The 13,747-nt window shown below is 47.6% G+C and overlaps 1 protein-coding gene across 4 annotated transcripts in view; it reads right to left on the bottom strand.

Annotated features, from left to right (window-relative positions):
• The window catches only part of UBASH3B (ubiquitin associated and SH3 domain containing B), a 139,316-nt gene that overhangs the window by 109,297 nt on the left and 16,272 nt on the right, over positions 1 to 13,747 (bottom strand). Inside the window, exon 1 of one of the 4 annotated variants that reach the window (XM_072822415.1) lies at positions 9,108 to 9,333. The exons of the other annotated variants lie outside the window; for them this stretch is intronic. Coding sequence (XP_072678516.1) covers positions 9,108 to 9,235 — 128 coding nt within the window. The 5' untranslated portion in view covers positions 9,236 to 9,333. Of the gene's footprint in view, positions 1 to 9,107; positions 9,334 to 13,747 lie in introns of those variants that run through there. 4 annotated transcript variants of the gene reach the window in all.

Below are 13,747 nucleotides of genomic sequence, written 5' to 3'. Positions count from 1 at the left end.
GACCACGTCAGCACCCTTTCAATGTTTCTGGTAAATCTGCCACCGCACAGCCCACAGCACCCCAAAGTGCCAGCTAAAAGCAACAGTTGCTTGCAGCTGGGAGCCCCACAGCAGGGCTCTCGGAGCTCCCTCATAGAACTGTGTGTGAGTCTCGCTGTTTCTACACCAGGACACATGGTGACCAGTTTTTTACAGACTCTTCTTCTGTGGGCATTTGTCTCTGACCTGACCTCACTCAGTCTAATGGAGAAAAAAGTCTGCTCCTCCCAGATCCACTTAGGCTTTATCTGGCAGACTTTCTGCCGGGCACTTAGGTAGCCCCGAATATTGTGTTCCCCTAAACACGCCAAACCACTTAATGCTGAAGATGGGTTCAGATTTCCCCAGAGGGCTTTCTGAGTGGCCTGGGATGAAACCTGCTTTATGTCGGTCTGTGTTTTCCATGAGCAGAGAAAGGAGCTGCGCCCACTGGTCTGGCAGCCTGGTACTGGAGAGCGTGCCCTGGCTTAGGAGTTGTCAGGCAGGCCTGGTTTCTGATGCTGCCTCACCCCTCACTGCCTCTGGATCCTTGTGCACCGCAGCCCCTCGGAGCCTTGGTTTTCTCATCCGTTAATTGCAGTGATAGTATCTGTTCAGCCATCACCTTAACACAGCTGCTGTGTACGACAATAAAATGCTGGGGATCCCTGGGTGGCTCAGCGGTTTAGCGCCTGCCTTCGGCCCAGGGCATGATCGAGTCCTGCATCGGACTCCCTACATGGAGCCTGCTTCTCCCTCTGCCTGTGTCTCTGCCTCTATCTCTCTCTCTCTCTCTCTCTCTGTATCTCTCATGAATGAATTAAAAAATCTTAAAAAAAAAAAAAAAACAGAAATGCTTCATAAACTGTAATGTGCTAGAACAAGGAGAGGTGTCATCATGATCATGGAGATGTTTCTGCTTCTAACACTTTACATGTAAGAAGTCTGTTTCCACCTACACATGGGAGCACTCCCACCAGGAAACATCCAGAGGGCAAGACCACCCCTGGAAGAAGCACAGGGAGCGGACAAGGATGGACACGTTGATGAACTGTACAATATTCCAGAGCACGTGCTGTGGCAGACTGTTCTGGCAGACAGTAGGGTCAGGGTGAGAAGGGAGATAGTCAAGGACTTAGCTCTCAGGAAGCTACATTCTAGCGGGAGAGGAAGCAGAGAATAAGCAAGCAAGCAGACAAGATTAAGGTAAGTTTTCCTCCCATTACAGGTGCAAGGGGGCTTTCACCCTGCCCATCTTCTCATCCTGAGGCTGCAGGAGCGCTGGCCGCAAACTCTGCGTTAATCCCTGCCCTTGCCAGGACAAGATGCGCAGTTTCAGATCTGGGGCACATGAGGACATGTTGGTTGTCTATATTTTTGGCCCAGTGACATGATAAAACATTGATGAGCCAGAAAAGTTAAGGCATGAGAGAGCCAGACAAATGATTTCCCAGTTACGTGAGGATTTCTAACCTCAGCTTGGAATCCTTGTTGAAATCTTTATTTATTTATTTATTTCTGTTTTGTTTTTGTTTTTTTCATTGAAATCTTTAAAAAGGAATATAGGCCTACATCCTTTCACTTCTTGTTTTTCCACATCCAGGAAACTGCACAAAATACTTTCAGTTCTAAAATTGTTTGTCTCTTATCCTTCATAATGTCACCTCCTCGGGGAAGCTTCGTGTCAGCCCATGAGACTAACATCCCCCTTCTCCGCAGCTCTGGCGTCTCTAACTCCACCCAGCACTTTCATGATATGCCATCATCCCTGACTTGTCAGATTGTCCTTGGCTCGAGGAAAAGCATCCTCGGCCAGGGCTGTGCTCCATTCGATTTTGAAGCCCCAACATCTACTGTCAGATAGTAGGCACTCAATAAATGCTTGTTCACAAGATCGCTTCTCATTGGTCAATCTTGTGTCTACAGTCAACTTAGTAGATGAGCTAAACATGAACACAGACTATAGGACATACTTTGCCAGTTGGTTTAACAGGACAAATACCCTATTTTAGCTTATTCTTCAAAGACTTTCCGTTTTCTCCTGTAAGGACTTGTTCTGTACCTGGTGTCTTACCAAGAGTTCCTGGTCAGGTGAGGTTTTGATCCAAATGAAATCTACGTTAAAAACTGATAATTCTCTGATCATGATGAGTTCTGTAATGTACACCCAAAAAAAATATTTTTAAAAAACGACAACTATAAGGCAGGGTGCCTGGGTGGTTCAATTGGTTGAGCATCCTACTCTTGGTTTCAGCCCAGGTTATGATCTCGGGGTTGTGGGATCAAGCTGCACGTAGGGCTCTGTGCTCAGTGCTGTCTGCTTGTCCCTCTCTCTCTGCTTCCCTCCACTTTCCCCCCTCTCTATTTCTGGAATAAATAAAGAAAAATCTTAAAAAAAAAACAAAACAAAACTATAAGGCCATAGAGGGTATGTGATCACTGACTACATACTTGACGCAATTATTTTTCAGGTATGATAATGAACCTGTGATTGTATTTTAAAAAGTTATAATCTTCAAGAGGTACATACAGGAATATTTACAGGCAAAATGATATGCTGTCTAGGATTTACTTTTCAAAAATTAGAACAGAAAAGTGGGTAGGGGAGTGCATGGTACAGATGCCCAAAGATCAAGCAGCAAGAACTCGATACACTTGTTTCCCCTATACCGTTCTTATTACTTTTATACAAGTTTGAATATTTCCATTAATAAAATAATTGGTAGTTTACAAAAGTTGTTTGTTTTTTTAGTTCATGAAAGTTTTGATCCCTATGGGGTGACTCTGATGAATTCGATGGGGCAGGGTACTCTTGTACCATGCCAATGCTGCAGGTACTCGGTGGCCACCCTCCCTGGGGGTGGGGGGGCACCTGCAGTGGCCAGAGCGGGGTTATTTCTTTAGCCCTGCTGGATACAGTGAGAGGACAGCTGGTCTCTGGAGACCTGACTACACATCTACCTCAGAGAAGCTCCCAGTTAGATAGAGATGTGTATCTCAGGCTCTGGGAACCCATGGAGGGAGAAAGAAATGTTTCTCAATTTCTCATATGGAAAAAGAAATGCTCAGGAAAGGCAGACTGGAAAGAAGACGGACTTTGGAATCAGAAGTTTTGGGTTCCCTCCTTTCCCCATGACTGGAACCAATGAACTTCTCAGTGCTTCAGTGATCTCATCCAGAAAACGGGAACCTGGCTGCCATCTGTATCCGAGATACTGGTGTGAAGATGGGATGTCACATGGGGTGGCGAGAGGCAGCGTGACACGGTGGGTCGGATACTTGGGTCTGAACTGTGGCTCCGCTGTACCATCCACACAGTCAAGTACTAAATAATGAACACCGTTACAATTAATTATTTAAGGAAAAGCAATTGGTTCGAGGCCTCAAACTGAGTCAGCAGGGTACTACTGGGGAGGAGGATTTGCACTGGGCTGTCCTCACCACTAACCTTTGAGCTTCTCTTACAGCTCAATGCAGGCAGCTGATCCACCACCAGTCGCTTTTTGCAGAGTGCAGGGAGATGGGCCATTCCTGTTCTGACAGCTGGGCCACCCCGGGTGGCAGGGATGAATCAGCCCTGCTGCCGCCACGCTCAGCACATAAGGCTTCTCAAGCGGAAGCAGAGCAGCTAGGATGCCCTGACCAAGTGGTGGTTGTATGATGGCAACAGATGACTGTCTCTTTGTGTCCCTGTGCCCCGCAGCACTCAGCCACCTCACCGGTTTCTCCAGGTTCTGAGTAGCAGCATCATGTTTTTTCCCAACCGCAGGGACCAAGCTAGGAAGAGGGACATGCGTGCATATGCGTGCATGGGTGTGTATGCATATGTGTGTGTACATACTGGAGGATGCATGTAAACCCACACCCATTAACCTCAGCGGGGCCAGGCACTATCTCAGTGCCAGAGTGGAAGAACAGGAAACAGGACACCCGAAAGACAGCTGGCAAGACCCCCACTTTCCTGGGCCCCACTTTACTTTGAGGTGTGCTCAGTCATGTTCCTGGAGGACCTCTCTGCATATGAGGTTTCAGAGTGGAGTATATTCAGCTTGAGTGATCCAGGACCATACTCTGAATGTCATCACTGTCTGAAGCACAAGAGGTTCAAGGAGGCAAGAGCTCCATTTCCTTTGTGAGTGACTGTTCCTGTTTGAGGAGTCGGGCTGGGCAGAGAGGGGTGACAGCTGGGAATGTGTATTTATGGATGTGGAATTTAGTGGTGGACTCTTAAAAAACAATTTACAACGCCTTGGATTTTGCAATAAGAATCCTTTAGGCTTGCTCCAGTGTTGTGCAAGAAAACAAGTGGGACACTCCTTTCATTCATTCTATTATGCTTGTAAATAAGGACTGTAAAGAACAAGGTAAAAATAATAGCAAATAGGTATCCATGAAATAATTTCTAGCCAAACTTCACTTCTTATGGAATAGCACCTACACTGACTTTTATTTGGCTAAAAAAAAAAAAAAAAAAAAAAAAAAGAAAGAAAAGAAAAGAAAAGAAAAGAAAAGAAAAGAAAAGAAAAGAAAAGAAAAGAAAAGAAAAGAAAAGAAAAAGAGGCTTGATATCTTATTTTGGGTATGGAAAAGCCTTGGGTCTTGCCCTGCAGCATACATTTTCCCAGGATGGGCTGCTCACAGCATTTGGTTTTGACATTAAAAAGCCTGTAACTAATTGTTTGTAATTTATCAGAAAGAAAAAGGTAATTTGCCTTTTAAGCATTGCTTATTCTGCTTATGCCACGGAAAAAATAGATAAGGCTCTAGTTCTCCTTTCAAATTGGTTATACTTGGTGTAAAGAATGAACATTTGCTTGGAAGGAAGCAGGTCTGTGTTTGAGTCCTAACCAGTAAGTAGCTGTGTTACTGTGAGAAAGTCAATTTCCCAGTTGGGCCTCCATTTCCTCATCTGAAAATGAGGGTTTGCATGTCATTCCCAGTTCACTGGGTTTTCACAATACGGCATAAAGGTCAGGAGCCATCATATGAAAGCCGAAGGTCTGAATCCTACAGTCAGGAGCAAGCAAACTACAGCCTGTGGTCAAATCCAATCTCCTGCCTACAACCCACAAGAGAAGAATGAGTTTTACATTTTTAAATGGTTGAAAGAAAGAAAAAAAAAAACACAAGCCAAAAGAATATTGTTGTCACAGGTGAAAATAACATGAAGTTCAAATTTCATTGTCCATAAATAAACTTTTATTGGAACACAGCCATGCTCATCTGTTTACATATCATCTGCCTGCTTTTGCACGACAACGACAGTGAAGTTAAATAGTTGCCACAGAGACCATGAGGCCTGTAGAACTGAAAATATTTATTATCTGGTCCTTTATCAAGTTTACTGACCCTTATCACAGACAGTAGGTCTCCAGCATTAATGTCACACTGATTACCTAGGGATCTTATTACAATGTAGTGGGGGTACACCTGGGTGGCTCAGTGGTTGAGCGTCTGCCTTTGGTTCAGGACATGATCCTGGGGTCCTGGGATTGAATCCCCCCATCAAGCTCCCCTCAGGGAGCCTGCTTCTCCCTCTGCCTGTGTCTCTGCCTCTCTCTCTCTGTGTCTCTCATGAATAAATAAATAAAATCTAAAAAAAAAAAAAAAAAAGTAGTGGGTTTGGGGTGGAGCTGAGGTTCTGCATTTCTGCCAAGCTCTAGAGTGGGCCGGAGCCACTGGTCCAGGGACCACATTCTGAGTGGCAAGGCTAGGTTCTAATCAGCCAAATCTGGTTATGCCATGATTTGTTCAACATCCTCTGGTGCCTTTGCAGAGCCTTCAAATAAACTCAGACTCCTTACTACCAGGCAATTCTGTCCGGTTTCATTTGTCCCCCTGTGCATCTCACACACACATCCAGAAACACGTTCCCACACATCCACACACATGCCTTCTGCTCCCCAATGCACCGGGCTTTCACATTCACATGCCTGTGCACTCACGGGCCTTTTTGCCTAGAACATTCTCTCGTCTCCCCATCCCTCCACCCTGGACGTGTCCAACTGTCCAGCTTCTTGTCCTTTATGTTTCAGCTTAAGGGGCACCTCTTTTGAAAGGAGCCTCCCCACGGTGCCCGGGTGGCTCAGTGGTTGAGCATCTGCCTTCGGCTCAGGTCGTGATCCTGGGATCCTGGGATTGAGTCCCACATCGGGCTCCCCGCAGGGAGCCTGCTTCTCCCTCTGCCTGTGTCTCTGCCTCTCTCTGTGTCTCTCGTTTATAAATAAATAAAAGAAAAAAAGAAAGGAAAGAAAGGAAAGAAAGGAAAGAAAGAAAGAAAGAAAGAAAGAAAGAAAGAAAGAAAGAAAGAAAGAAAGAAAGAAAGAAAGAAAGAAAGAAAAAAAGAGAGAAAGAAAAGGAAGGAGCCCTCCTGGATTCCCTGAGGCTGAGTTGAGTGGCCCTTTAGCGAGGTCCCTTAGTGCCTCCTGACCCTCTTCATGGCCTGAATCACACGCCCCAGGACCTGTGTCCTTCAAGCAGAGGCCGTGGCATGTACTCCTGCACGGCCACTAAGCAAGCAGAGCGCTCGGCACATAGCAGGGGTACAACACGCATTATTTGGAATGGAACCACAGAAATGCCCACAGACACCATGAGGCCTGTAGAACCGAGGAACCTGTAGAACCAGCACATCCAGTGAAAAGCTGGGGCCGCAGCCTGCACTGTCTGAATCCTGGTGCGTGTCTGCTTTTCCCCAAGCCAGGCCTCCGAGGTCGATGCTCTCCGTTGCAACTGACGGAGGAATTAGTTGTATCAGTGTTTCAAGGAGACGGAGAGTCAGCCTGTGCTCTGAGACTCAGAGAGCTTGGGGCTAGCAGCCTCCTCCCGGGGCTGGCCCCTTTGCGGAGTCAGAGGACTCCTGAACCGGGAGCGGCTCCTGCAAACACACCCCTGGAACTCGGAGCCCGTGGGGCCCGGTACCGGCAGCTCCGCCTGCGGCAGGGAGACCCTGGGCCTGGGCCTGACTCGGGGAGGTGCTCCCGAGAAGTGCTCCGGGAGCAGATGCCTGAGGCCGAAGGCATTTTCCTTCTCATTTCTTGTGGTTCCTCTTTCCTTGCTGGTTACCTGAAGCCAGAGGAATGTGGATCAGCCGGCCAGACGGAGGCAGAGCACAGGCCCAGTGGACAGAAGGGCAGGCGCCACGATCCCGGCAGCCCAGCCAGTGGAGAGGGCTGGGGAAGGAGGATGGGTGCTGGGGGGGGCGGTTGGGGGGAGTCTGTGTGGAGGGTGCTGGATGCCTGGTGTGGCATCTTCCCCACCTTTCCTCCACCTGGCCGAAAGTTCCATCCTTAACTTCCCAGAGCTGCTCTCTCCAGAAGGCCGTTGAGAGCTGCTATGGATTGGACTGAATTGTGTCCCCTCCAATCTCACACATTGAAGCCCTACCCTCCAACGTGAGCATCTGATGGTATTTGAAAATGAGGCCTCTGCGAGGCCACGAGGGTTAGATAAGCTCATGATCGGGGAGCACAGATCTGATAGGATTCGGGGTCCTTGTAAGATGAGGAACTTCTCTCCACAGGCACCTGCCCAGGGCAAGGCCATGTGAAGATGCGGGGAGGAGGGAGCCATCTGCAAGCCAGGAAGAGGGCCCTTGCCAGAACCCTAACCCTGCCAGGCCTTGATCTTGGATTTCCAGCCTGCACACCTATGAGAGAGTAACTGACGGTGGTTTAACTGCCCAGTCCGTGGCACTTTATCCGGGCAGCCCGGGGTGACTACACCGCAGCCTCCCTTCACAGATAATCTGATCAAGCTCCATTTCCTTTAATGAACCTTCATCATTAAGCTCATGAAGGAAGCAGGGACCAGCCCAGTTCTGCTTGCCATCGTCCCCCTGGCATGTAGTATAGAGCACACAAATAATAAATGTTGGGGCGCCTGGATGGTTTAGTCGGTTAAGCATCTAGCTCTTAGTTTGGGCTCAGGTCATGGTCTCAGGGTCATTAGATTGAGCCTGGTAAAGGGCTACACGCTAAGTGGAATCTGTTTAAAGGCTCTCCCTCTGCCCCCACCCTGGTGCTCTTGATGCTTGCTCTCTCTCAAATGAATAAATATATAAAGAGAAGAAATAATAAATGTTAATAAAGGAATGAGCATACTGAGTGCTCACTAAGTACTAAGCACCATGCAAAGTACTAGGGAAACAAGAAAAACTAAGGCACCATCACTTCAAGGAGACACAGTCCAGTCTGGAGGAGACGTGTAAACCAACCATGATGATGTGACAGGCAAAGCGCTCCAAAGAGGCATGGGATGGGGCGCATCTAGCGTGCTGGGGCAGGACACACAGATGTGCATGCCCACACATATACCCACCACCTCTGTGCGCCCTCGTCCTGCCCCAGGATGGCAGTGGGGACAGCCTGACCCAGAAGTGAGAAACGAGTACTGCAATCTGAGAAACGTTCTCAAAGGGTGGCCCGTGTGAAAAGGACGTTTATGATTTCACTTGAGAAAAAAGCACACCCAGGAAGAAGGCTCCTGTTGATTCATCGATTAACACTGTGTTCAAATTGTGGGAACTTGAGCAAAGACAGCTGAGCTCTACAGAGTACGGGGGGCGGGGTGTGGGGTGCAGGGGTAGGTGAGGATGAGGGGGCTGGAAGGACAGGCAACCACCAAGTGGTCATCACCTCCTAAATGATACCTGGAAACACAGACAAGGGAGCCAAAGGGAAAGTAGCAGAAGGCCTTTCAGCAGCAGCTCAACATGGGCCTGCTGGGTACTCTTGAACCCTTAAAATGAAATCTTCAAAGAATCTTTAGGAGGAGGTGGGAAGGGAAAGGCTCCAAAACCAGCCTGACCTGGCCATGTTGGTGTAGTCATTCACAAGTTACAAAAAGTTTTTGATTGATCTGCCTGGCATTTCTCATTTGTAAAATGGAAACACTACCTACTGGTCCCCTCAGGATGAAGAAAAGAGTAACACACACACACACACACAGTAGGTTCACAACAAAAGTAAGATCTTACTAGCTATCTCTAATTAAGAAGCTCCAAGAAAAAGAAAAAAAAAAACCTGCAGTCTCAAGACGGCCCTTTGACAGCTTGGAGGAAAGCTGGCTCCCCTTGCAGCGCGTCCTACCTCCTTGTTTGGTGATTATCCACTGCTTCTGTATCTGTCTGCCCCTCTCCTAATCTCAGGGATCCACGGGGGCCAGGAATGCATCCTGTTTGTCTGCGGCTCGTCGATCTACATGACCCTGGGCGCATCCGAGGCGCTCCTGGAAACTCTGGATAATTAATTGCACAGATGGGCAAAGCAGACGTAAACCGTCTTACCCAAAGTCACAGGAAAGATCAGCCGAGGAGCACGTTCTAGAACTTTGACCTCACAGTCCATTGACTTCTTGAGACCACATGGTTACAGACCAAACAGAACAAAGCCTCTGATCTCATCCGGGGACAGACGCATTCCTCTCCAAGTCCCCACCACATGGGAACTGCCACCCAACACTGAGCAGCCCATGTCATCTTCCTCCCTCTCAGAGGTGGCATCCACACTTTCACAAGGAGAAGCAGACACAACACTCGAAACAACTCTTAAGACACCTTCCTGCGATGTGGGCTATAAACACAGGAAGCAGCAGCTGGCTGAGCTGCCAGTAACGTTTATTTGCCAGTCAGAGTGCTAGAGCTCTGTGTGTGAGCTTAAAGCTGTCATCCAGGAACAAAAATAAACCAGTAAAGCAGCAATTGAGGCACCCTGACTGAGGTCTAACGGAAAGGGCTTTGGCGTCAGAAACCCTAGGGTTAGGGATGCCTGGGGAGCTCAGTGGTTGAGCATCTGCCTTTGGCTCAGGGCATGATTCTAGAGTCCCAGGATCGAGTCCCAGGACGGGATCCCCACAGGGAACCTGCTTCTCCATCTGCCTGTGTCTCTGCCTCTCTCTGTGTGTCTCTCATAATACATAAATAAAATCTTAAAAAAAAAAAAAAAAGAACGAAAGAAAATAAACCCCAGGGTTAGAGACCCAGCTCTGTCACATATTCATGAGGCATGGTAAATCACCTTTTGAGGCCCTATTTGCTCATTTGCAAATGGGTCTATTAATACTAACTGCATGGGTTTTCAGTGAAGAGTAACCGACATAGTGTTTGTAAGGCGCTGAGGCTAGTGACTGGCACATACGAGATGATTATAAATGGCATTTACCATCATGGTCCTTGATGTTTCCCCAAAGGAGTTGAATATACTTATGTCCACACCAAAACCTGCATGCAGATGTGTATGGCAGCTTTATTCATAACTGCCAAAACTTGAAAGCGACCAAGTTGTCCTTTATTTGGTGAATAGATAAATAAACTGTGGTCATCCAGACACTGGAATATTAATCAGTGCTCAAAAGAAATGGACTATCAAGCCATGAAGACACGGAGTGACATCAAATTATATTATCAAGTAAGAGAAGCCTATCTGGAAAGGCTGCATGGTGTAGGGTTCCAACTATATGATATATTGGAAAAGGCAAAACTATGGAGTGGCTGCAGGAGGAGGAATGCCCGGGGTTGTGGGGGTAGGGGTGGGGGGATGCATAGGCAATAGGTAGGATACAGAGGCTTTTTCAGGGCAATGAAAATACTCTGTATGACACTATTAGGATGGATACGTGTCCATTTTACATTTGTCCTAACTCATAAAATATATGATGCCAACAGTGAACCCCAAGGTAAACTACAGGCTTTGGGTGATTGTCATGTGTCACTATAGATTCGTTCATTGTAACAAAGATACCACTCTGGTGAGTGGTGTTGAGGATGGGAGAGGCTGGGGCATGTGTGGGGGCAAGGGGTAATGGGAAATCTCTATATTTTGTTATTAACCTAAAACACCTTTAAAAAATAGTCTTTATTTTTTTAAGATTTTATTTATTTATTCATGAGAGACAGAGAGAGAGAGAGACAGAGACACAGGCAGAAGGAGAAGCAGGCTCTATGCAGGGAGCCCGATGTGGGACTCGATCCTCGGACCTTGGGATCACGCCCTGTGCCAAAGGCAGGCGCTAAACTGCTGAGCCACCCAGGGATCCCCTAAAAAATAGTATTTAAAATGCACTTCACACTGTCCAGATCTTCGGAAGAACCATGGGCCTCCAGGCAGAGTGATTTGCTAGCTCCTGGGCCATTCCACAGCACAGTCTATATCTCTCTGTTTCTTGGCACATAGCAGTGTGCAATGCACTTATTTGATCACGTCTCGGTCCTCCCTAGTAGACTGAGGGCACCAAGGCAGCAGGGGCCATTCCTTATGCATCATTTTTTCTTTTGATCCTGGCAGGGTGCAAGCCTGATAATTGTGTGTTGAAAAAACAAACAAACAAAACCATCCCATGAACAGGAAATCGGTGCATGGGGGAGAAGGAGGCACCCTGGACCCTGACATACAACTCTCTGATGGTACTCCCAACATTTTGGCAGGAGTCCAGCAGTGAGCAGAGAAAGGCTAAAAAAACATGGTAGTACTTCCTCCTTCATGGTGACCTTCTTCCTTTTCGTTTAAAGGAGAAAACTCCCTTTGTAGAAAGGCAATCCCAGAGCAAAGAAAACCAAACAAGGAAATAACCTTGGATTCTTTAGCAAAACGTGTTGCAACATACGTTCTCTCCATCATCAGAAACTGCACTGACAACGGAAAGGACATCAGCCCTTCTAGAATTTTCTGTTGCAAAGAGTTCAAGGCTGACTTAAGGCTAATTCTTTTACGGCTGAAATCTCCAGCCTCCTTAATGTGTTATAAAACTCAAAGCCACCCTCCTGCCCATTCTGTCCAACTTACAAGTTCTTTCTCAGAGCCGATTCTTAGGGCGGCTGTTTTACCCTGACTTGGTTACACTGGACTTGTACATCTCCTCTGCATGCGGCTCACTGCTGCTGCTTCTCTGACCCTCTGCCCACTCCCTCCATCCCAAAGTGATCACATGCCCGGAGCTGATTCCACATCAGTGAGTACTGCCCAACAAGTGAGTGCTTGAGGCTCACCCTTCAGAGCCCCTCGTCTGACTCCCTGAGTTCAGCACTACGCATCCCTTCAACCCTTGCGTGTGAATGATCCATTTCTAACCAACCCCGCTGGGGCTGCTCCAGAAAGGATGCCTGGGAAGGGGGTGATCAGAGAATCCAGAGACTTGGCACCAAGACATTTTAAAGGGAGCAGGCTTGGAGGTCAGATCCACCCCCTCACTAGCTCTCCCTACCTCTTGGCTATCCAATATCTGTATGCTCATGATCCTGGGATTGCCTAGTTGCACCCCTTAATTGTTTTGGGTGCATTTCACTTCTGTAGGCCTTTTTTCCTATTTTATTTTATTTATTTTATTTTATTATTATTATTTAGTTTCAGAGGTGGAATTCAGTCATTCATCAAATGCATATAACACCCAGTGCTCATTCCATCAAGTCTCCTCCTTAATGCCTATCACCCAGGTACCCCATCCCTTCACCCATCCATATTTTAAATAGAGGAAATGATCAGCTATACAGTCAGAGCTGTAGAATCATGCATGTGAAAGCACCTATCCAGAAGCTTCCTCATAAAGGACACCCTCAGATTTCATATCCTTCCACACAGACCTCAGATCTCAGGCTGGCCCAGCCTACTCCCTGCAGGGACTTCAGATATGCTCTCCAACCTAGAACTCCAATCCTTCTGAGGAGGCTGAAAAGGAAGCTCAGTCACAGTCATAACTGGCAGAGAAAATACTACCTCGGGACGCAGAGTACAGCACAGTTGGGCCACTGGTTTCCAAACTGTTTTTCTGGTGAACTAGAGTCTGCCCCCACCAAACCACTCCTCTCACCCCCAGCAATGTAACTAACCCACTGAGGTCCACAAAATAAGCATCCTCTTTTCTTACGGTAGCCCTCAAGACATCAGAAGAGAGAACCTTCCTCCCTCTCTATCTTATCACATGATATTGCAGGCTTCTGCTTGCATCTATCTTACCCAAGAGCTTGAGAGCTCCTTGTGGTCAGGGACGGGGTCTTACTCATATCAGTACCTCCAACGCTCGGCACAAATCCTAGGTGCCTGGCATCAAATCGTTGCTCAGTAACTTTTTGTTGAATTATAGGATCTTCTTTCAGACTAGGGATGCTTGGGGGCTCAGTGGTTGAGCGTCTGCCTTCAGCTCAGGGTGTAATCCCGGGGCCCTGGGATCAAGTCCCACATGGGGCTCCCCGCAGGGAGCCTGCTTCTCCCTCTGCCTAGGTCTCTGCCTCTCTCTCTGTGTCTTTCTTGAATCAATAAAATCTTTAAAAACAAAAAATCTTCAGACTAAACACAGTTAGCCCCACACTATCTGTTTCCTGGGTCAACTGAAAAGAGCATTGGCTAGTTCCCCACCATGCCTAAGATGGAAAGGAGAAATTAAGAAAGAAATTCAAATGAGACTCACCCCTTTATCTCTCATATCTTTCAGAGCCAGCTGTCTAGCAAGCATCAACCTTCTTTGTTTATTCAAGGTCCCCTGAGAGTCATTCGATTTGAAAGCCTCCACCAATTATGCTATGTTGCTGAAGTGGTTTCCCTGGCATCCAGCCCCTCTTCCCCCCGCTGGCCCACCTCCCCACCCTGCAGGCCCGCAGGCTGGCAGCCACAGGCCATGACAGGACAGGCGCCCTTGCCTCCTCCTTGCCATGGTTTGATGGATGAAGTGACACCCAGAGGTCTGCGGTGCCTAAAGCAGTCAGACAGCAGAGGGGTAGGCCCGTCTGTTCAGCCTTACA

This window comes from Canis lupus, chromosome 3, assembly GCF_048164855.1.
Source record: "Canis lupus baileyi chromosome 3, mCanLup2.hap1, whole genome shotgun sequence".
NCBI classification, from domain to species: Eukaryota; Metazoa; Chordata; class Mammalia; order Carnivora; family Canidae; genus Canis; species Canis lupus.
The sequence above is the reverse complement of the archived record's forward strand: the minus strand, read 5'-3'. Positions and strand labels throughout refer to the sequence as shown.